General features: G+C 47.7%; 1 protein-coding gene across 2 annotated transcripts in view; it reads right to left on the bottom strand.

Annotated features, from left to right (window-relative positions):
* TENM2 (teneurin transmembrane protein 2) overlaps positions 1-25,042 on the bottom strand; it is a 343,633-nt gene that overhangs the window by 263,959 nt on the left and 54,632 nt on the right. For both annotated transcript variants that reach the window (XM_037040640.1, XM_037040701.1), the window contains exon 2: positions 6,025-6,256. In XM_037040640.1, the coding sequence (XP_036896535.1) occupies positions 6,025-6,256 (232 nt within the window). The remainder of the gene's footprint in view (positions 1-6,024; positions 6,257-25,042) is intronic.

The following is a 25,042-nucleotide window of genomic DNA, read 5'->3' as shown; positions in this document are numbered from 1 at the left end:
TACGCCTGGCCAATATCAGCAGTGCTTTGTTCTCTGACTGCTTCGTAGATTCCCCGTGTCTAAAAGTGAATGTTTGTTTCCTACTCTCTACTCAGCCTCCTAAGTCAAAAAAAAAAAAGGTCTTTGTACTCACATCTACCTAACCCACAGCTCCGTGTTCTAGCAACCACTGACTTCTCCTGATGCTACCTCCAAATCAGGCCTCCTCCTTGGGAGTGTTTCCCTTCTGGCCACACTGGTAGGAGAAAGCCAACAGCTACGGGCAGGCACTGCGGCCACGGGGGCCCCTCATGGAAGCCGCGACACACCTCAGCCATTCCCTTGGTCTCCTCATTGGACTTTTTAAGCCTTCCAACACCGCTCACCCCACGCTCCATCTGCTTACTGCCTGACAGCTACCGTAATTCAAAACAAAAAGAAACAATGCATTCTTTCATTCTCCTGTTTCAAAGTGCTTCAATGACATTCCACTCTTCCTGGGGTGGGGTCCAAAATCTTAAACCCAAGCCTTTCACCAGCCTGCCCGTGCCCACCTTTTTAGCGTGCTTTCCTGGTAGGTCACTTTTTCTTTGCCACCTAGAACATTCTTGAAGACTAATTAACACCTCACCCTAAGGGCTCCAAGTAACTGCCACTTTTTCGTGGGCTTGGTTTCTCGGGACCTCACTGAGCACATTTGTCACTGTAGGGGCACTTGCCCACTCACTTGTTCATGTCCTGTCTGGAGTTCATGTTCAGCCTTAAATCTCCGTCAAGGCCAGGGCTCCGTTTTTCTTTTTTTTTTATTGCTGACTCTTCCTTGCCTGGCACATGGAAGGTTCTCACCGCTGTTTCCTGACTGCCCTGGCCTAGCTGGTCGGAGTCTTGTTCCTCACACCAGAAGGCTGCGGGTTCGATCCCCTGCCGGGGCGCATGTGGGAGGCAACCAATTGATGTTTCTCTCTTGCATTGATGTTTCTTTCCCTCTTTCCTCCTCTTTCTAAAACCCGTAATCATGTCCTCACCAAATTAAAAAAAAAAAACACAACCAAATGGACAACTATTTTAAAAAGCAACTTGTAAACTTGTCTGTAGCTCGGGGATCTTGGTGGTGGCAANTTCTTTTTTTTTTAATGCTGACTCTTCCTTGCCTGGCACATGGAAGGTTCTCACCGCTGTTTCCTGACTGCCCTGGCCTAGCTGGTCGGAGTCTTGTTCCTCACACCAGAAGGTTGCGGGTTCGATCCCCTGCCGGGGCGCATGTGGGAGGCAACCAACTGATGTTTCTCTCTTGCATTGATGTTTCTTTCCCTCTTTCCTCCTCTTTCTAAAACCCGTAATCATGTCCTCACCAAATTAAAAAAAAAACACAACCAAATGGACAACTATTTTAAAAAGCAACTTGTAAACTTGTCTGTAGCTCGGGGATCTTGGTGGTGGCAATGAGGGCTTTTGGTACTTCAGGGCAGAGAAGCAAACTCTGGGGAGTTTTGTCCTGCTTAGAAATTCTCTTTACTGACCTGCTGCAGAGATAGATTCGGAGAGAGAAGCTTGCTTCAGCAAAATGAATAAAAGAAGAAAAGGACGGTTCTGTCACTGAGCCACTTTCTACTGTTTTAGACCAGAGATGCTTCCTTCAGAACCCCCCCCCAAGAAGCAGCCAGAAAAGCTCCTCACCCTGTCAATCTCGGGGGAGGAAGGGGTCAGGGAGGGGATATCGGCCGGGAACCCCATGGGGACTTTGTTCTAAGACCTTCTGTGAGCTGGCTGAGAGGAAGACGGGGGGCAGAGTGATTTCGTTACATCCCACGTGGCGAAAGGCAGAACAGACTTGCAATTAGTTCCTTTGCCCCATCTTTGGTTTTTCTTGGATTACATTACAGTTTGATACATGGATTGACTGCCTCTGGTAGCAGACACTTACACGCGTTTTTTTACATGATTAACAGGGATGCAGAGTTTTTCCTTACATGCTTCGTCTTGTGTAACATTCCTAATTTGTACACTCCTAGTTTTCTGGCCGTGCGCCCTCCATCAGCATCTCTCATCCTACTTGTCACAGGAAACAGAATGGAAAAAGCACAGTCCGCAGAAGATCTAACACGCTTCATTAAGACGGATGGGAACATTGAGAAACAACGCAGAGAGGCGGGGCCTGCTCCTCGCTGGCCTACAGAAGCACACCGCACTTGGCCCTGAGTCTGGTCCGGGGGTGGCAGGATGTCTGCCATCACACTGCAGTTACGAAATCCTCCCGTCACACCCAGACGTTGTGTGAAGGGGTGTGGAGGCGGGGAGGCTGTCTGTAAATTTCCACTGCGTTTTCAGTGCGGATGACCACATCGTGGTCAGCCTCCCAGGTGCCTTGCCTGGGATGCTTTTCTCTCCTGGATATGGTTACTCAGTCCTTGTTCGGATGGGAATCCCCGTATGGCACCGCACCCCTAGAAGGAGGGCTCCCAAACCTACCCCCTACTCATGGGGGTCAGCAAATAATACTCTGACCCTCACAGGGTTTCAGCCTTTGAATGAATGAACTTGTTCCGTTCTACAGTTTCCAAGGCTACATGAAAAGCCTGTGGGGAATGGGAACAAATAACATGCCACAGGCTTGAGTTTTTTGTCCTACTTATTCACGAGGCTAAACTCTTCCTCATCTTCCAAAACCCAGCTCAAACACCCCTCAGCTGTGCAACACTTCCTGATGGCCCTGGTGGAGCCGTTCACTCCTTGCTGTCCCGTTACCGTACACCCCACCCTGTCCTTTGTTTGTGCTTTCTCCTCCCGTAGCTTGTGTGACCTTGAAGGGCAGGGGACACGTTTCACTCATTATCTCCCCAGTATCTGGCATAGCCCTTGGTAGACACAAGAGACTCAGACATAGCTGCTAATAAGGGACAGAATGAATAACGCTTCAAAGAGAAACATGAAGGTCAACAGTGCTATTAATCACTGCCGAGGTTTTCACACACGAGACCAGCTGCGCATCCAAGTTATACGTACTTGGTTCCACGAATGGAGTTTCAAGTCCCTGCTAACTTCTGTATCCTGTGTTTGATTTCTGGTAATAGCTCCATCCTGAGGGCCTGGCGTTCTCTCTTCCTGGGACCTTGAATGTCCTGATCACTGAACGTCACTTGTTTTTCTTTTCTCATAGGCTTCAAGATTTTGGCGATCCCATCTACTCCCCAGGCTCTGTCTCTAGCTGGCCTCCTAGAGACAAAAGCACCCCTAAGAAGCCCTCCTTCTCAGAGAAAGGCCGCACACTCAAACAGTCGCAGAAAGACTCGACAGGCCAGACCACAAGGTCCAGGGGAGCTTCCTTTGGGAACACAGAAAGGTGACGTGCTTGGCTTTGCCGGTCCTCTCTATTAGATTCTTGTCAAGACAGCACTTTATTACAAATGGCTCAAAACAAATCACCTGGAAACCCAACTGATTTCATCAAAAGCTGGGCGATAAGGGGGATACTACGCGGCACATGCGTTCTTATTGCCCAGGGGGAGAAGCTCTGTGTGGGGCAACCACGCTGATGGAGCTTGCCCCGGACAGGGAACAGTTAGGGCAGAGCATGGAGCTCTGGGGTTATTCACCCACCAGACACTCCACCACCTTATATGGTGCGGAACCACCAGAGGTCCACCCAATGTGGCTCATCGTTGACCACGTCCCTGAAGCCCAAGACCTCTTACACGTCACTTTGCCCGGTAACACCCCAGTTCTGCATAGTTTAAAGGGTGCCTTCTGCCCTCCCTGGGGGGCTGTCAGATATGAACCGGACAGGCACACACCAAGTGCACAGTAAACCCTGGCTGTTCCCGGTCATGCTGTCCTCTCTACTTTCTTTTCCTACAATAGCTACTACATCTCTCCTTGCCTTTCTTCTCCCTCCCTCCCCTTCCCCATCTAGTCCACTCTACGCAGCCTTTATGTCCCAAACCTGTTTTTCCAAACAACAGTCCGCTAATGTAAAAACAGGCTGACTTGTGCCCAGTAAATTCTACGGCGGTTCCTGAACATAAAGCGGAAGAGACAGAAAGTCTTACTCAGCCTTAAAGACCACCAGCAACTATGGAAATGTTCCGAGTCAAGCCCGGAAGCCTTCCAGAAAAGCTCTTTATCTGTGGGTTACTGAATCTGTGCAGATGTTTACAGATACCGATTACACGTAATATATGCATATGGTTTCCATTGGCTTCACATATTGTAAGCCTTAGAGGTAAGGTTGTAGGCATGGTTAAAAATAGCCTATAATTGTCAGAAAATATATTAAAGTGACTACAGTGGCAACGATGTACAACATATAAACGTTCATGATCTTATTAAAACAAAGAACATTATAGATGAGAAACAATGTACTATTCAGCCATAAAAAAAGAAGAAAGTCTTGCCATTTGTGGCAATGTGGACAGATCTTGAGGGTGGTATGTTAAGAAAAATAAGTCGGATGAAGAGAAATACTGTCTGACCTCACTCGTATGTGACATCTTAACGCAAAACAAACTCATAGATCTGGAGAACAGACTGGTGGTCACCAAAGCGGGGGCGTGCAGGGAGGGAGAAGTGAGCCCAGGGGGGTCAAAGGTATTGAAAGTTGCTAAGAAAGTAGGACTTCAACGTTCTCATTGTAAGAATAAAAATTTTACAACTATGTTATGGTGACAGGTGTTAACTCGATTTAGCGTGGTGACAATTTCACAATAAATACAAGTATCAATCGTTACATGGGATACCTGAAACTAATGCTATATTGTCTGTCAATTGTATACGTCAGTTATGAAAAGGACCTTTCCTATGAAAGGTGATAATGCTGATCTATAAAAAAAAAAAGAGCCAAACAAGAAAATCCATGGCTTGCAATAGTGTTTTCAGCTCATTGCAGAAAATTCACTGGCCATTACCCCCCAAATTACAGATTACCGCTGGCCGTCTTTCCTTAAACCTAAGCACTTACAAGGAAAAGAATTAGTATTCTTGCACCTGGCCTTCAGCAATGTACGGTTTTATTCTCAGGGAGTTTATTTTTTTCTAAATGTACCTAACATATTTTTCCAGGTAGAGCAAGACTAATAAGACACATGCCCTCATTAAACCTAATGTTAAACCAAAAAAAAAAAGCAAAAAAAAAAAAAAAGCTTAAACACTGCGTGAGAACTTTCAGAAAGTTCCACAGGAATCAGAGACTTTCTCTGGTCAGTGTCCATGGTTTTTCCGGACGAGAAAACCTTAACAAACTGGAGCGAAGAAACCAAGATGCAGTCTGGGCACGGAGCCCCAAGGCTCTGGAAGCCCGCGCACGTACACTTGGCCAATTAATCACCACCCTGCCGCCGTGCTGCCACCGCGCGCGCGCGCCCTCTGTCGGCCGATTGCAGTGGGCTCGGTTTGGGAAGGCAGGAAGCGAAGGAGAAGAAAAGGACAGAAACAAGGGCAAAACCAAAGGAAGCCAGGCCTGAAGATCACTTTGCAACTCGTCCCTCCCCACGTCAGTGCCGCCCCTTTCCTTCTTGTTTGTTTCTATACATTACTGTTTGCCCCTCGGGCATCAAGCTGTTAGTGTGTGCGGGAGGGATTAAAGCGAGACGGCAAGTTGGATGAAATATAAATTAAAATGATACTTCCGTCAGTCTGGAATCAGGGATTGTTTCTCAAGGTCTCCCCAAACACTTAATTTCAAACGAGTCTTCATTTATTACTTCAAGAAAGGCCAAATGCATAATTTATCAGCCGCTTTCAGTCAATATACCCCTTATAAGCACATTTCCCATGAGCCTCTGAGTAAAAGCATGCTATGCTAATTCTATTAGTTGGGTACACAGAGCTGGCGAAGAGAGTAAACAAGCACTAAAAGGAGACACGTGTGCACAAAGAAATACCTACCAACCCATCACCCAGGGTGGAATTACCCAGGGAATGACAAGGAGTCAGACTTTGTCCCATTGTTGACGCCCAGATTTCTCTCCCCTCTGCAACTCTGAGCCACCCAGGAGCTCCACGTGGGTGACTCAGGCAGGGATACGGGCGTGGTCGGTGCTGGGCACTTACCGGGTCTCCAGGGGCACGTTGCTGTTTAGCACCCAGCTGTCCTGAAGCTGAACGGACTCCGGTGTGGTGGCCAGGTCATTGGGCGCGGGGGCCGGGGCGTGGATCTGACTCCGCCGATTGGTCAGCGAGTTTCTGTTGAGGGAGTTGGCGGACGAGTGGTGATGGGACAGCGTGTGGTTGTGAGGGGGTGGCAGAGGGGGCCTCAGAGTCGACTGGCTGTGGTTTGGAGGGCCTGAGGAACAAGAAGGAGAAACGACCATCAGTGACTGCAGATTACAGACTCTCCACAAGCCTGGGGAGGAGACAGTTGCTGAACGTGGCAAACTAGACAGACCTAAGACCACATAAAGCATCACAGTGTTAGCTATTAATACTAATGTACTTCCATTTGCCTTTACCCAGAGGCAACAGATGAAGAATGAGAAACCAGGTTAGCCAGAGCAGGCTGGTCAAGGCTGACCCGTGGGATTATTTGAGACCTATTCATTCTGCGGCAAAAGTAACACGACTTCCAAGGCCGATCATTCCTGTACCAAGTCCCTGTCTCATTTTCCGGTATACCATTACACTGCACGCATTCTATAAACCTATTCCCTTTTTCTAAAGAGGATAGGAGTAGAGTGCACTCAAAGCCACGGAGAAGCAACTTTAAGTACCAGAGGGGATCTGGCAGGAAAGGAGACAGGCCCGCTGTTGGACGGAGGTGGACGAGAGACAGCTGGGCAGCCCTCACTCAGGCCCAGGTCCACGTGCCCACATGGGGATTAGGGCCCAAGGCAACAGATCTAATTTTCTTAAGAATGCTCAAGATGTGGACTTTAAGCTAATATACCCCCTTTAAAAAAATGTTGACAATTAACTAAAAACTGCATGCATGTATTTCTGTGCATATACTATATACACACACATAGGTATAGATACCTTTTTTATGTTTAATGAGTCAACATTAACACACCTGTGAGCCCGCTCAAATCCACGGGTTGGTAGCGTCTGNTTTTCTAAAGAGGATAGGAGTAGGGTGCACTCAAAGCCACGGAGAAGCAACTTTAAGTACCTGAGGGGTTCAGGCAGGAAAGGAGACAGGCCCGCTGTTGGACGGAGGTGGACGAGAGACAGCTGGGCAGCCCTCACTCAGGCCCAGGCTCACGTGCCCACATGGGGATTAGGGCCCAAGGCAACAGATCTAATTTTCTTAAGAATGCTCAAGATGTGGACTTTTAGCTAATATACCCCCTTTAAAAAAATGTTGACAATTAACTAAAAACTGCATGCATGTATTTCTGTGCATATACTATATACACACACATAGGTATAGATACCTTTTTTATGTTTAATGAGTCAACATTAACACACCTGTGAGCCCGCTCAAATCCACGGGTTGGTAGCGTCTCTCCGCTGAGGGACGGACCCTGAGGACTCTGCCTCTGAGGGTGGAGGGTTTCAAGCCCTGACACGACACTGCATCCCGTTTTCCAGTCTCAAAATCCTCCATCCTCGCAGGAAGGACACAGAACTCCACCTCGGAACGAGTCCTTGTAAACAGGACCACGTAGGACAACCATGCTGGGGGTTTCCCAGGGACCCATTCTCCAGCCACACAATGAAATATTGGAAGTATAATGAAAAAGAAAGAAGTTCACGATGCAGTGGGAGCCTATAATTCGGTCTTCGCGGCTGCTGAAATGAACACGACTTCTGATTTGTGTCCTTCGAGAAAGTTTATTTTTTGAAGCCTCTGGTCAGGGTCGGCCGCTCACCAGGGCTCTGCTGAGCCTTGTCATTTTTGGCCCCTGCCAACTTTGAAAATCCTCAGCCCCTGCTGCTCTGACTTTAGGAAGTTGGCTCAAGTCATTTAAACTAGCAATTTGACACAAATTTCAACTCCTCGTATCCTTATGTGGCTGGGGCTACATCTCCAAAAGGTGTAATCGACATTCGTTGGCCCCGGTGATGCCTGCAGACACATTCCGAGGAAAAGACAATGTGTCAAGAAGCTATGGGGTTTGGAGAGCGTTGTGACCAATGACAGCAAGGAAGAGACATATGGAGGCAAGTGGCCCCTTGCAGTTTGCATCTCTGGGCTAAAATTACTTGGGGGATTTTTTTTTTTTGGTGTTCAGAAAGGACAACTAAAACTAAAACCCAAGGGGAAATGCCACTGTATGGTGGTGGGGATTTTAAATCGTGTCCTCCAAATGAACCTGAAATTTGTATTTTGCATTATGCACCAGTGACATTTTAAATATATCTTCAAGGGGTTTCCTAGCCAGAGCAGGCTATATTTCCTGGTATTGTTGTCTGTCTAGGAATGTATTATTTTACAGTTATTTAGCATTTATCTCGTGGTAGTGGAAAGAGGTGAGAAAAGGGGGTGAAGTGATGTAATAACCATCCCACAGAGACGCTGTCCAAGCCCCTCGCCCATCCAATTTCATGGATTCTCATGCTTCTCCTTCCCCCTCTCTCGACTCCTATCCAAGTGGCATCATTATGCTCCATTAGGTAGATAATGACGAGACTTGCCTCGGGAAGATGAGATGAATCAGGGTATGAGTGAGAACCCCCTGCTCCCTGGCCCCAAGCCCTGACTCTGTTTCCTCCTGCCCTTGGCACCTGCTCCCCGGCCCTCCAGACCACACACTCTCCCGAAGCACAAAGAGGCTGTGTGAAGGATCTCACTCACTAAGCCAGACGCCAGAACCCGCCTTCTTCCTGCCCATTCACCCCGTGCTCAGCGCCTCCGCCTACGCCGGCCTGTGTGGCCCTTCTTGGCCCGCCAGCGTGTATGGTTGCCTTTCTGCCAATGCTACACCCAGGGCCAGTGCTGAGAGGGAAGGAAGGGCCAGCGTGGGGGGTACGTGGTGTGTTCCAAGTAAGTTCATGGAGGGTGCGTTAGCCAGTTAACTGGAAGCGACGTCAAGCTCTCTCTCCATTTCTCCTCACAAGGAGGCCAAGAGCTTCACGGGGGAGTTGGAGGAAGAGGAACACGGGAAGAAGATGAAAGAATACATAATTCTCCACTCACCCTGCCCTCCTGTGAAGCAACACGCCATTTCACTGTGAGCAAATCAAATTACTGATGGCAGCAACAACAGTTATCCAGCATCCTTAGTGTTGGAAGATGTTCTCATTACTGCTGTTCATTTCCACTGTGACATTGATTATATTTGCTCATTTATCTATCTATCCAAGAGTCATATTTTGCAATTAAGTACAGGAGATGGAAGGAAAAGACATGAGAGTATAGAGTGCTAACTGCAACCACTGGGGGCTACGTAAAGTGATATGGGAACAGTTGCGGGGGTGCATCCAGCCAGTGCTTCGGAGATGAGATCCTGGGAACTGGGTTCAAGGATTGGGTTTGCTGCTTTCACAGTGTGTGAGCCAGGGGTCATGACCTCACTTCTTGAATTCTCAGTATTCTCATCTACCACATGGTGCCAACAGCAGTAACTACCCATAATATTGCTCTAAAAGTGAGAAGGGACGCTGGCCAGGTAGCTCAGTTGGTTGAGTGTTGTCCTGATACACCAAGGTTGCAGGTTCGATCCCCAGTCAGGGCACATATGAGAAGCAACCACTGAATGCATAAATAAGTAGAACAACCAATCAGAGTCTCTCTCTCTCTCTTTCTCTCAAATAAAAAAAGGTTAGAGGTGAAGGAGAATGGAAATTGGGAAACACTTTACCTGATGGCTGGCAAGTTCCCTCAAAACCACCCGCAAGGAACACTGGTTCGTTTGGGAGTGAGAGGATGGGTAAGATGTAACTGTGGCTCTCAGGGGGCCCCGACTTGAGAAGGGGAAGTAAAATTCATCTGTCTAGGGCAGAAGTCACACACTGGCTACCTGCAAGGTGAATGTTGTCATTCAAAGTCAAGAGTCTGTACAGCACTCGAGATTCCTGACCACTTATGAAAACAAAAACACGACAGAATACCGGACCGATATGCCCTTGCAGGAGCAACTGGACGCAGCTGAATGCCCTGGGGGGCTTCTTCTGGTTTGCCACCAACCCAGACAGATGTGTGTGGTCCTGCCACCTGCTGGGGGGCCTTTACGTGTCTGACTGCTGGTTCAACCTGGGGCGCCTCCGTACTCTGTGTGGGTAACGTATCCCTCACACGACCACACTGTGCTGCAACGGCTGGTCTCGAGCGCTTTCCGGGGTGATCAGTTTTCATTACAGCCAATCCCACGTGTGTGCTGGGTGGGATGGCTTTCCATCCCAGAAATGCAAACAATGGCGGCAACACACCTTTCCAAGAAATCGAACTACATGACAAAGCCCTTCACCAGGGCAACCGAGGTCTTCAGTCGACGGTGAAACCGAAACGAATAACTCGGGCCACTCTGTGTTTCACACAATTATTGGGTTTAATTAATGTGCATATTGTTAGTGGTTCTTTCATCACATAAATATGAAATCACATCGTCATGCAACGGAGCCATGAATAACTGTGTAACATAAATGCTTACACAGTATCAACTTCGTAAATACGCTATCAACAGTCAAGAGCCTACTGTCATTAACATCATGGTGCTAACTTATTTCATTGGACCTGACGGACCGTGAGCTGAGGTCCTGGAATTTAGTCTTAGGTACTGTGTGCCTTTTAGTGCTAGGAAGAAGGAGCTACACATTGGCTGTTTGTTAAAAGCTCGAGTGACCCAGGTGAGACACCTAGCAAAGGTAAGTGAATGTACGAAGTGCTTCCTTATATTGAAGGTTTAAGCATCTGAATACGCACTTAATTTGTCCTGTTTGCTCATTTGGTTTTGTCTGCTTGAATGATCCCTGCTTCTGTGTTTTCAGATTCATGGGGTGGGGGGGGAGAGTTTCCATAAATTCTGATCTTGACAGAGATGCCATTCACATTTGGTCTTTCCCAAATGGCAACTGGTTGACCAGTGAAGTCTGGACAAAGACAAAGCTGCTTGGTTGGGTAACAGTATGAATTCCACCAAAGCCAGAGGTGGGGACTGTGTGTCCACCAGACCCACATAAATATGAAATCACATCGTCATGCAACGGAGCCATGAATAACTGTGTAACATAAATGCTTACACAGTATCAACTTCGTAAATACGCTATCAACAGTCAAGAGCCTACTGTCATTAACATCATGGTGCTAACTTATTTCATTGGACCTGACAGACCATGAGCTGAGGTCCTGGAATTTAGTTGTAGGTACCGTGTGCCTTTTAGTGCTAGGAAGAAGGAGCTACACATTGGCTGTTTGTTAAAAGCTCGAGTGACCCAGGTGAGACACCTAACAAAGGTAAGTGAATGTACGAAGTGCTTCCTTATATTGAAGGTTTAAGCATCTGAATACGCACTTAATTTGTCCTGTTTGCTCATTTGGTTTTGTCTGCTTGAATGATCCCTGCTTCTGTGTTTTCAGATTCATGGGGTGGGGGGGGAGAGTTTCCATAAATTCTGATCTTGACAGAGATGCCATTCACATTTGGTCTTTCCCAAATGGCAACTGGTTGACCAGTGAAGTCTGGACAAAGACAAAGCTGCTTGGTTGGGTAACAGTATGAATTCCACCAAAGCCAGAGGTGGGGACTGTGTGTCCACCAGACCGGCGGTACCCAAACGGCCTGTAGAAACAACCGATACCCGTGCTGTAAATAACGAATAGAGAAAGAATTTCCTTTGGAGCTAAGGGGGCAAATGCTTCCTAACTGGCCGTTGCTGTGGCGTCTGCCTGAACAAACAGCCGAGGGGGGTGTGTGGGCCGTGTCTGCCCTTGCCTGTGTGGGGCGAGTTTGCACGGGGGTGGGAGAGCAGGGGTAAACTTCAATACCCTGGCCTTCCTCTGTAGTCCACTCCGATGTTTCCTGGAGATGAAAAATGACCACGAAAGGTATGAAAGAAAGAAAAGCAGAGGCCTGCCCGACTGCTAATAATTCACTCCTTCTCCAAGAAGGCATGCCAGTTGTTGGTCTTTAACATTTTCAACCCCTCAGACCCCAAGATGATGAGTTAACCACAGACTCCCCGCCTTCTATCAAACCTTGTCTCCGGGGCAAGTTACATCTTGACAGCAATCTGAAGACACTAGAAACAGGGGCTGCTGTTGCCAGAGACTCGGCAGCCTCTGGGTGATGAAAACTGGCACCAGGGTGCCCTGTTCAAATTTGATCTGGTACAGGAGCCAGAGGAAATCAGAGGCGAGAGTTCTCAAGAATAACAGCCTTTGGTTAGAACTGAGAAGAGTTTGTTGCCGACAGCCGGGCTGGTGGTTGGCTCTGAGCCCCGGCTTGGCCACATACCAGCGCGGTGTGACTCCTGGAAAGCTACATACGTATTTTTTTCCTGAGTCAGTGTCTTTGTCTGGAAAATGGGTTCAGTAATGGTACTCCTCTCATATGGCGGTTAGGAGAATCAAATGAGATGATCTATTAGAGGCCTTGTACACTTCTTGGCATGTAGTAAGCTATCAATAAATATCATCATTATATGTTACTGAGCTATAATTAATAATACCAATAATAGTAATTACAGCATCAACAACTATGGCTCTTGGGGCACCTTAGTTTTTCCATCTCTTTGGCAGCTTTTGAAGGGCAAGATCCAATCAACACATGGAGGCAAAATTGCGAACCTCAGACCCCATACCCACCTTCACACTGTCTCCAGAAGGGCACAGTGACTGAGTGACGATGCCCAGGCAGCCTCAGGAGTGCCTCTCCCAGAGCCTGCAGAGACGAGACTCGGGATTCAGAACTGTCTCATCTCCATGAACAAAGCCATCGATGTTAACCCCTGCAGAACCACCATATGGGCAACAGCTGCGATGAGCTGAGCGCTCCCTGTGTGTCTGGCCCTGTGCTGAGCGCTGGTCATCAATTATTTTGATGTTTTCCCAGGCACTCCCTTGGGGCAGGTTTAGTTATCACCATCCCCATTTTACAGATACAGCAGGCGAGGTTCCTGATGGCCAAGAAGGGACGAAAGGTCACATTCCGGGGTCTCTTCCCCACTCTGCCACAGGCAGAGCAATACGAGGCTGAAGGATGCACACACGGGCAAGGAGGGAGGACCTTGTCCGGGCTCACACACGCACACACAGGCAAATGCAGAGGCAAACCGGCTGCATCCATTTCTTTGCCCATTTGCTTAAATGGCAAAACTGAACCGTGGGAGAAATGGGAGGGAACTGCCTGCTTGCAAACTCTACACCCGAAATGCTGCTGGAGTCTAGAGAAGTAGTGCAGAACCACCACACGGCAGCGCAGTCCCCTCCTGTGCCTTCCCAGAAGGTCCTCCCTAAACTCCCCCTCCAAGCTGCAGCCCTGGCTCACAGAGGGACTGGCACTTTGCAAAAACCCAGGGGTGCGGGGGTGGGTCCAGATCCAGCCTCCCGCTCTGTGTGCGAAGAGATGGGAAGAGATTTCTTTATTTGTCTCTAAGTGCTGAGCACTTTGGACATTTAGCTTGCTCCCTCCTTCCCTGTCTTGACATTTCTGGAATGATTTGTCCCGGGAGGCAGGCATCCCCAGTCCCCGGGCCATGGCCCTGTGCCCATCTGTGGCTTGTTAGGAACTGGGTTGCACAGCAGTATGTGAGCAGCGGGTGGGTGAGGGAGAGAAGCTTCATCTGTGTTTACAGCTGCTCCCCATTGCTCACATTACTGCCCGAGCTCCTTGGGTCCCCAGTGCCAAAAAGGTTAGAGGCCACTGCCCTAAGCAATGGACTTTTATGTTGATTACTGACCAAAGCATGGTATTGCTGGCTTTATGGGGCAGTGGACTGCTCTGTGGTATTACGTGGATCTGGCTGCTATTGTCACAGCGGCGGCCCCTCTCTGTGTTTTAGAAGTGGGAGAAAAAGGGAGAAAGGATGAAGAAGGGGGCCATGTTACGCTTCCTTTCTCATCTCCAGGGCCAAGGCTACAGTTCTGGCCAGCGCCCCTCACCTCATTTGCGCAGTCCTGGGTCAGGGAGCTGCTCTTGATGGAAAGGCCCCATTCAGCCTGAACGGCGCCGGAGAAGGAAATGGCTGTGCTCCCTCATAAGCAATGATTTGTTGTTCTCTTGCTTACATGAAATATGTGACCTTAGAGGAAAAGCATTCCAAGTGCATTCACAAGGACACGCAGATCAGCACTGCAAGGTGGAGGCACATGGTTTATAGGCCAAAGGAGCAATCTTGTGCAGGCTTAGACACCACGCTTTGGTCAGCTCTCCCTGTGTTTGTAAAAAAACAAACAAACTAGGGTGTAGAGGCACATCTTAGACAGCTCTTCTGAGAACTACAGCTCTCACTTAATAAGCACCCACTGTGTGTTAAGCACTTGATGTATCTCACCTTATTTAAAACTTCATCAATCCAGAAGAACCTATGCACCCCAATGTTCATAGCAGCACGATTTACAATAGCCAAGTAATGGAAGCAACCTAAATGTCCACCAGGAAATCAGCAGATCAAAAAACTAGGGTACGTTTACGCAGTGGAATACTACGCAGCAGAAAGAAGGAGCTCCTGCCCTTCCTGACAGCATGGATGGAACTAGAGAGCATTATGCTAAGTGAAATAAGCCAGGAGGTGAAAGAGAAATACTGTATGCTCTCACCTATAAGTGGAACACAAGCAACAAAACAAGCAAGCAAGCAACATATAATCAGAGACACGGAAATAAAGAACAAACTGACAGGAACCAGAGGGGATGGGGGAGAGGGATAATGGGAGTGGGGAATGTGTAATAACCTTCGAAGTAAACACTGTTCTCCATTTTAAAGATGAGGAAATTGAGGCACAGGAAAGCTAAATAATATGTTTTCCTCCTTAAATTTTGCATTTAACTGTAGTATGTCTGTGCTTTTCCCGAGTGCACACGGGGCACTTCTCTTCTGTAAGCCTCGACATAGTTTTATACTATTTTTGGAATCTCCTGTTTTCCTGCCACATTGTGGGCTCCTCCATGCCAGGAGTCTGTCTCATTTTTATGACCCCAGTGCAAGGCTGTGGTGCCTGGCACCGAACTAGTGCCCCATGAATGAATGAATGAATGAATGAATGAATGAATGAACAAATGAGTGAACAACTCATGCTGCTGGGGGTTATGTTTGGAGAACCTCACCGGAGAAGGGCCAGGGCAGATTTCTGCCTCCATTCATCCAGTATTTGGGCTGTTGGCTGAAATTCGATGGGTCTTCCTCTAACTTAATTCCATGAACTCTTATTGTACTTCCACAGGCAGACCGTTGGACCCTGGGAAAGGGACTTTGATCCCTTCTGTTTTTATCTGTTTGTTTTTTTTCTGGTTTTGCCTGACCACTGATTCTATTTCTTCTTATAACAGCTTTGCTGAGATGGAATAAAGTTCAGCTTTTGAAAGCAGACATTTCAATGTTTTTTTTTTAGCATATTCACTAAGATGTGCCACTGTCTCTGCTACCTAATGTTAGAACGTTTCCTCACCCCTCAAAGAAACCCCTCACCGTGAATGGTCCCTCTCTAGTCCCTCCTTCCCTGAATCCCGGCAGATGTCAACGCACCTTTTATTCCTATGGATTTGCCTATTCTTGACATTATGCAGAAACGGCGACTCCCCCAACTTGTATAACCAAGATGTCTGTTGCAGAGCCTCAGTGGAGCCAAAGGTGGACCTCAGGTGGAACTCTGTATACCACACTTACAGGTGTCTTTCCCTGGCAGCCTGAAGCTGGGCCTTAGTAGGAGCTTCCGGCTGGGCCCCTGCTGCTATTGCTATTTTCCACACTGAGATTGTTAGGTGACTGATGGCCACTTGAGAGCCTGTTGTACACCGGAAGGTCCAAGGGGGCTTCAGGCCCAGCTGTCATCCAGGCAGGGAGCCGTGCCTTCTCTGCAACAACCCAGCCCCTCACACGGGGCGGGGGAAGGAGGAGGGACGCTTGAATGGGGTGTAGGACCCAGGACTGATAGTGCACCTGGGACCATCCTCCCCAAACAGGGCACGTTCTCACATCAGGGGGGTCGGAAAGGGGTTTTTCATCACAGGCACCATGCCATTTGACTGCCCTCCTGTGCACTTGCTCTCTGAAATCATCGGGAAAACATTACTTGAGATCAGTGTCAACTCCATTTAGCTACTTTCTCCAAATGACAAAATCAAAAAAATAAAAAATAAAAAGCCCTCTTGAAATACTTGAGAGGAGCCCTTCTAAAGAGAAGATTTTATTGCAGAGTTACATCTGAGCAGTGCCTATCTGTGCATTTCAATAAATCTACATTACCCTTGGTATTGGGGCATCCTCTGGGAGAAGGAAGCCTATCAGTAGAAAGTAATGATTTTGGGTTTTTCAATTGCCCTAAGGATCTCGACAATGCTATTAAGACCCATGCTCTCCCTATCAAGAAGTTTAGGAGTGAAATTATTAATACGCCCAGACATTATGTTGATTGTTACGCGGTGGCAGAAAATACTCTGTTATTTGAGCTGCATTATCACTTTCCCAAGCAGAGAATTGCATCAAAAATTTAAACTCCTCTCATTCCAGCTCATTGCATAGCTTTTCAAGGTCTTATTGTAAAATAGGCTGGGCAGAGTGTGGATATTTCCCTACCCGTGAAAAGTAATATGTTTTTCAAAGACCAGACTATATATATATTTTTTTTTTGAAAAATAAAACTCAAAGAGGGATTTTATTCCATCAAGATGTCATTCTTCAGCTCTTGAGTGTTTCCTTGGGGTGTATTTCACCCTTTTCCCTCCTTCCTTTGAGATGGCCACAATGCTTTTCCCTGAGCACAGGAAGATCGTCAACACAAAGATAAAATACGATTTTGATCTCAGATGGAGCCTCTGACGGACAGGGTGATGGGCTCCAGATCCGATGTCCACCCTTCATTGGTACCAAGCACCCCCGTTGAAGGGCAAGTGCAGAAGACAGGTTCCCGGAGCATTTTCACTTCAAAGCTCAGCAGAGTTACTCACTGTCTGGGCAACCTTTTCCCCAACTCTCTCATGGTCCATGCCGACTAGGGCCTGGGAACAAAAGTGTCTCTAATCTACAGAAACAGAAATGAGCTCAGTGTCAGACCCAAAACTGCATCTGGTCTCATGTCAGGTGACCGCCGATGTCAGGGGATGGAGGGGGCACGGCTGGCGATACTTTCAGGATAGCCTTCTGCCTTCAAAGTGCACTCATCCGCCCTCATGCATGCCTTCCTGCCTGCATGCAGCCAAGTAATTACCCAAGAAAACAAATACCTGAGAGCTTCCTGAAGAAGCGTCCCCTGCCCAGGGTTACGTGGTGCACGGACCGCTACAGCATGCCCCTTGGCTTTATTCCTAATTGTTTAGAGGTTTCTTTCAGAGTTGCCTTAGAGTGGCTTTGCGTCTCCCACATCAAGCAGCTCAGACATTGCTCCGGGCCCTTCATATCGTGCAGCGTGGACCCAGGGGTACCTGGTGCTAAGCAGGGAGAGATGAGAAAATCCCCCCTCCCCACTATCCACAGGGACTTCATAACCATTCCTACGTGGTAAAGAGAGTTGAAGGAGGGGGTATACTTAAAGCAACAGCGCTTAGAAAATGCATTGCCGATCGCGAGTACTTGGGAAATGCCATTTCTTTTTGCCTAAACAAGCTAATTCTTTCTTGTGGTGGTAGAGAGAGGAAGAAAAACACCCTGTGATTTAAAGATTATTAATTTAATGACTTGGAATACTTCCTGTTGCCAGATATGTGAAAGGTAATAAATAGCACCATTAAGAATAAGGGTCCCTTTGTTCTACTAATGAGTTATAGGCGCTCTAGGTCCTGCAGACAATCAAAATAATCAGCGATCTTTATTTTCACCTTTTGCAACTTAAATGCATGGAAATAAAACCGTTGATTGTGGGCAATTTAAAGGGCCGTACAGTAGGGTTTTTTTTTTTAATCTTTGATAAATTCTTATTCCCTATGAACATCAGCATGTGGAAGACCTGGGTTCTCCTGAATCCCTGTGTCCCTGTTTAATATCAGCCCCTGTTCTGTATGAAAAACCTACGGCAAGGTCGAGACACTGGAGTTTCTTTTGCTCACGCTTGTCTGTGAGCCACGCAGCTTGCTTTGCTGTTGCAGTTCACCACTCGGCAGCTCACAGAGGTCCTGAGTTATTCATCACTTTTGGATGGTTTAAGTCATGAATTAGCCATTTGTTTCACAGGGCTTCTTGGTTTCCTGAAATTTCCTCGTATTTATCATCTCAAATGGGATCACTCTTAATCCCATCAGAGAGAAAGTGAGTCATTCCTCTCGTGAAATAATCAGATTTCGCGGAGAAAATAATTTCTGTCTCTAACACTGTTTATCTGACACTTTAACAGTGTGATCTGGGAGGCTTCTCAATAAGACGATATTCGAGCAGAGATCTGGAGGAAATCCGGAGCCATTCCCATGTCTGGAGGAACAAGGTTCCAGGCAAAGGGGAAAGCAAGAATGAAAACGTTGAAAATCTGGGAGGAGCAGAAGGATTGGCCAGAATGCCAGCCTAGGTCGGTCTCTTTCATTGTTTCAAGCCTAGTTCTCGGCGGAAACATTGAAATGCATAGGAAAGGGTCAGATGCACACTTGCCTTTGCCGGATCTGGGATTGAGCCAAGCAGGCGTCTGTCCCAGGACCTCTGCCCTCGCCACACCTTTGGCCTGCAGATACGGATAGTTGCGTGGCTCTCTCTTTCAACACGCGCAGGTCTCAGCTCAAACGTCACCTTTTAAGACATCTCCACCCAGACAATTTCAGCAGGCTCATGTTCCTTGCTATGTTTTCTTTTCCTCTAAAATGCACACGATCACATTGTTACCAATTGTCTCTTTGCTCTGGAAAGCAAGCGCCTTGAAGGCAAGGACACTGTTTTATTCTCTGCCGGATCCTTGGCTCCCGAAACACTTGGCAAACACAATGAAGGGGGTACCAAATTAATTAATTAATTAATTAGCTACTGAGAAGTACGGCAAGTAGGAAGGAGTTGAACAAAAGTTCAAATCCTAACAGAAACGAACGTCTTTCACCGGGACTGTTGCGCGGTATTATTTGAGACAAATCTCAAAAGCGTGACCTTGACCAGCATTCAAGAAAAATAATTGTGGGCTTGCTTTGCCAAAACACAGCTCTATCTCACGCAAACCGGAGCAATTTTTTCTCTTCCTGTAGCAATGGAAAAATGACAACAAATGCTTCACAAGCAGAAATCCCCACAGAACTGACGATGGCAGAGGCCTCTGACACGCCCCACCTGGGAATACACACATTTTATTTCCCAACTCTGACTAACAGCATCTCTGGTGGCCCTCTGTGCCACTTGAAAATGTGTGCTTCCCATCACGAGTCTATTGTGTTGGAGAATCTGTGCTACAGGCCACTGACTTACCTGGGCAGGGTGAGCCCAGCCTGGTTCATCCATGTATCGTGGGTGATACAAAAAGCAACTCGATGTGACAAAGAAAAAGATAGTTCTGCAGAGGGTTTACAAATCAAAAGCAAGATATATGGAGTGCCTTCTCGTTGAGGAGGCTTTTTTGATTGGATCTGATGAAATTCAAGGGCTTCCTAACTCTCTGCTGACAAGTATGAGACATTTTATGGGGCTCTGTTCTAGGATTAACACTGGCATTTTGTATATTGAAGAACTCCATTTGGTCACATTAAATCTTCATAAATCTCTCTATGTTACATGTGGTATGCAGCTGGAAAGAGTTTTCGTTCACGGCTTTCTCTTTGTACCGAGCCTAGCAATGTCATAGGTAAAGTAGCCACTTGATAAAGCCTACTGGCTGGGAGGCGTGCAAAGAATTGGCACCTCTGTCCGTGCAATTCCTTTTGCCTGTTCTCCAGTTACATTTCTTATGCAAGGGGGGTGCCACGCAAACTCTGTTCTCTATGGGCAGAGATTTTCAAGCATTTGTTGGTTCATTCCTTCAAGCATATTTTCATTTGTTCACGTGTTCATTCATTTGACTATGGGGCGCCTTTGCTGGGTCTCATGGATTTTTGAGGTTTCAGAGTCTCTGGCCTCTAGGAAGGTAAAGAAAAAGTCATATCTCCTGTCAGCCTTTCCATTGAGCTCCACAGATTCCACTCTTTTTTCCCCTGTGGTTGTTAACTATCAAAACGCCTGATGCGCCCTGGCCAGATGGCATGTCAGGTGTTTGGAGCATTGCTCCATACACCAGAATGTCATGGGTTCGGTTCCAGGTCAGGGCAGATACTTGGGTTGCGGGTTGGATTGCCAGGTCGGGGACGTACGGGAGGGGAGCGATTGATGTTCTCCCTCTCACATCTGTATTTCTCTCTCTCTCCCCTTTCCCTTCTCTCTAAAATCAATAAACATATCCTCGATGAGGATTAAAAAATGCTTGACTTTTCCATGTACGTTTTCATGTGAGTTTCAGCTCACGTATACACATTTTGTAAGGGACACTATGACATCCTGCTCTGAAAAATTTTCATAGATGCATATGATTAAGCTAAATGTGAATGTTCCTCCCACTCCCTCCACCTCCGTCTTATCTGGCCAGGCCAACTCACTATTCCCTCCACGCAGGTCCCAACGTACAAGGACTTTGGCTAGCATACCATTGAAAGGATGCTCCATGGCACACAGAGAAATTCAGACAAACGTTAACTATTACCTGTGGAGAGAAATGGTAGCGTTTGGGTTCATTTGTGTTTTCGACGGAAGGTGTGTGTTATGCTTAATTCTGGACAATAGACCGTGGCAAGTTGGAGTCCTCAATGAAGCACGGGGAATGCATGTACCATACAACTTTCCTCGCGGGGTTCAGACTCAGAAGCCCTGCTCCGGGCTCTGAGGCAGTGGCGGGCCCTTGGGCCTGGGGTGTTCTTTGGACACATAAAGTAGAGGAGACAGTGGACTCATAAAGTCAAAATGGAAGTGGAAGATGCAAAGAGGCTTCACCACTTGGGTTCACTCTGATTGTCCCATCCACCTGCACATCTCCAAGTCCCCTGTCCCCCCAGACAATGGAAAGACCCCTGATTTCTGTTTTTCTAATTAAGGCATGCAGTCTGCACCGAAGGAGAGGCCACAGGCAGCGCTGAGAGAAGCAGGCGAACATGCTTTGGGCTTCTTTAAAAAGAGCTGACATACAGAAAGGGCTCTCTTGTGAGGGCGTAAAAAACACGAGCTGTGAAACTAACCAGAGCCGTGCGTGACCAAAGTGAGTGGCACGCTAGAACTTGCTTGTGGCAGACGTGAACTCTAGTCAAAGTACCAGGATAGTGTCGCTCGTGTAGCGGGGTGGAAATGCAAAACGGCAGGGCCACGCCGGAACGCAGTCTGCCAGTTCCCCAGGCTCAGATGGCGTTATCATCTGACACCCCATCTGACACCCCAGTCGCTGGTGCTCACCCAAGATGAAACAGACACTTACGTTCACCCAGAAACCACGCGTGAAAATTTACAGCAGTTCGATCCATGGTCACCAAACACCAGAGACGACCCAGACGTCCTACAGCGAGCGAACGGATAACTGGAGTGGGGTAACGCGCGATGGAATGGCATGCGGCCATGAAAAGGTCAACTATACATGCGTGCGACAACGTGAACACATTTCAAAGACACATGCTGCATGAAAAAGTCATTTTCAAAAGGTCACATACTATGCCCTGGCTGGTGTGGCTGAATCGGTTGAGTGCCAGCATGAGAACCAAGGGTCAACGGTTCGATTCCCAGTCAGGACACACGCCTGGGTTGTGTGTCCTCAATAGGGGGCGTGTGAAAGTCAATCACACGCAGATGTTTCTCTTTTTCCTTCCCTTCTCTCTAAAAATAAATAAATAAAATATTTTTTAAAAGATTGTATTGTATACCTATTGTATAATTCCAGCCATACAACATTCTCAAACATCACTGAGAACCTATCAGTGACTGCCAGGGAGTGGGATTAGGATGGGCTATGATCATGTAAGCAGAGCACAAGAGAGGTTTTTGAGGTCACAGAGCTTGCTGTTCTGTGCCACACCAGTGGAGGAGGCTACACAATCCATACGTGTGTTACGATTCATAGAGCTGTACCCAAAAGGCCATTTTACTGTACAATAATTAAACAATACATAAGAGAACGAAACCAAACACCTCGACGAATGTGAAGAACAGGCCAGAATTATTTGGTGTTGGTGGGGGAAGGGGCAGGAGCTATCTCAGGTAGAGAGATGAGGCCATTCTCGCCAAAACAAGGAGCAAGCCAACCCCCAAACTTGAAAATCTGTTCTCAACAGATACATTGTGACCTTAGAAATAAAAAAAAAAGCACACTGAAAAAAACACCAAAAATGGAATCAACATCTGTGTAAAAATTCCATCAGCACATTGCTAATAGTGTCTGTACATCAATTCATTTGCATATTGTTTACTAAAGCTCACGTATCTGTTGCAAGGTGCTTAAGAAGCCGCACCATGTGAAAGGGAGGAAGAATGGCTTCGCCAGACAATGCTGTCTGCCTCTCTCCCGACACTACTCGGCGCAATCCATAACCTTGTAGAAACATTAACAGCACTACATTATTCATCACAATAAGATTATTAGTTGATGGAAAACAAATTATAGAGCCTCACAACCTGCTGTACTTCCTGATGGCACACGAGGCAATTTTTCATGAATGGAAATTGCTACCCAGGAAGAGAAACTTCCGTTTGTCTTGTGAAATTTCCAACAGCAGAAGGGGTCGATTCTGGGAAGCAGGGGGGAAATGTGCAATATCATACAAGAAGAAACAAAGTTTAAAGAGGATTTAGAGAGAATGGCCAAAGGTGCTCGCAGCTCGGCAATGTTGGGTAGAAGTAGAGGGCACGAGCTGGAGAAACAGAGAAAACCGTCCTGTTTAGTGTCCTACAACAGCGTGGCTCTGCAGGAGATGCTGGGGAATTATGGGAAACACACTTTTAAGAGCCTGGGGAGAACCAGCCGTGCTGGGGACAGGCCTGGTGGTTTATGTGGCCGTCCCAAATGACTCGGCTTGTTCTGGTCCCTCTGCCGTGAATGTCACAGCGAGTACCAGACACCTTCTCGTCTTTTATTGTGTAGATTTGGTGAGTTTTATTCTATTTTACTATGTATTTATATTTACTGTGTTTTGCCTTGTCATCTTTTACGTCTCACACTGTCCCCAAATACCTGCCCGACCCTGGTCTTCCCCTGCAGGTGGCGCTGACTCTTCTCCCTTTCACAACCTGCAGGTTCCACGCACACACATCATCTTCCCACAGGCTGCTCCTTACTGTCCTTGCCCCCTTGCATGAGGGACTGAGCCCCAGGTCCGCGGTCTGTGACCTGAAGGTGGGCGGGGAGCAGTAATAGCTGCCTGTCAGCAAACGGATGAACGAAAAGGGGCATCAAGATTTCCAATGGCAGCGGCCTAACCCGGGGAGACAGGTGTGACATGATTAGCACAGCTGTCAGTGCAGCGCTGGCACCTTTGATCCTCATAGTCCTGTCCTTCAGAGCCCAGGAGGCTCCTAGCTGATGGGGCTGGGAACTGGCAGAGAGGAGAGGGAGGGACAGAATGATGACAGTGCCTGGGCTTGTGGCTCACAAGGGCTTGTGGCAGGAAGAGTCGAGGGCAAAGTGTGAGAAAGGCTAACAGGAGACCGTGGGCACCGGTGAATAACTCAGGATGTCCTATCATGCCCGCTGCTCTTCCCGGCTCCTGGGCTTCCCTCTCAGTGTGCAGAGCAGTACGCATCTGTTTCTTTTTCCCTTCCTGGGCGCACTTTCCCTGGTCTTTGTGCCTTGGGTGTTCTGACCTTCCCCGCCATCGCTCATGAGGACACAGCCCAAATGCCAGCTGTGGTTTGGATATTTCCCACCCCATTACTCTGCCGCTGGTCTCAGGGAAATCCCATAAACAACCGGCATTCTGCCTACCTGGACGATGCAAGGGCGGCGCTGCATGGGTGGTGCGTCTGCACAGATGGGTGGCTGAATGCAAGGTGAGCTAAGGCTCCAAGGTCAGCTGTCGCAATAGGTGACTATACAGCTAAGGACACAAATTCCGGGCCCGGGGAGGGGGGGGCTCTGCAGCATGGGCTGGAGCTGATGTGGGGACTGCGTGTGGGAGGGCGGGGCAGGCCAGCGAGGCAGGCGAGACCCGAGTCAGAAAGGCAGCCGCTGTCTCTTGTCTTTCCTGGCAGGGTTCACGCCGCCTGTCTGGTGAATACCCAAAGGCTCGAGACAGTTCTCATTGCTCCAGCCAAACTCCCTTGCCCCAGCATCTCCCTTGGAAGGCAGCCTTTCTCTGTGTTACATCAGTGGGTAGACTCGTTTCCCACGAGGAAGCAGCACTACCCTTGCTCTGAAAGTTCACAACCAATGTGGCCCATCTGCACCCTCCCCGGGTTACATTTTGGTAAGAAAATGGAGTGTTGCTGGAAGCCAAGGAGTTTGAAAGAAAATTTCAGGAGGGAAAATTTGGCTCTTTCCCCTCCTTTGAGGACAGGGTCTGGTTTTCCGAGTTGGGTGAAACTCAGTAGCTGCCTCACTTCCACACTGCCTGCCTCCCACTGTTTAAGAATAAACAATGGGATAGCACACTGGAAATTCAAAGCATTGGGGAGTTTATAGTGCAATCCGATGTAATAGTACGTGGGCAGATTTCCATCAGAAAACAGCCTTTTCCAGCTGAACCAAAGGAAGTAATCCAGGGGGAATACGGGTTCCGGGGGAATTAGTCCCAATTTGGCCTGGTTTCTGGGAGTAGTTTGATGATCCCAGGTCAAGCAGCATCCTTTATACGGTGCGATCTCAGACGTGTGCCCCGTATGTGCACTGTACGCAGTCTCTGTTCATGCCCTGTGTGTGCTAAATTCATTTTCATACTTTATCATAAACAATACTGGAAAGAATGGCGACACCAGCACCTAACTTATTTGAACATTCATTTGGTGCCGGTTTCCATATTAAAAACCGTATTTACTTAACACAGAATAATCTATAAGACTAAGATGTTTACTTCCTTAACCCAGCATAATAGGACTATCTCAGGAAGATAATCTTAGCCCTCCCAATGACCCCAAGG

This window comes from Sturnira hondurensis, unplaced genomic scaffold (assembly GCF_014824575.4).
Source record: "Sturnira hondurensis isolate 20B ecotype Veracruz unplaced genomic scaffold, ASM1482457v3 Scaffold0000022, whole genome shotgun sequence".
NCBI lineage: Eukaryota > Metazoa > Chordata > Mammalia > Chiroptera > Phyllostomidae > Sturnira > Sturnira hondurensis.
The sequence above is the reverse complement of the archived record's forward strand: the minus strand, read 5'-3'. Positions and strand labels throughout refer to the sequence as shown.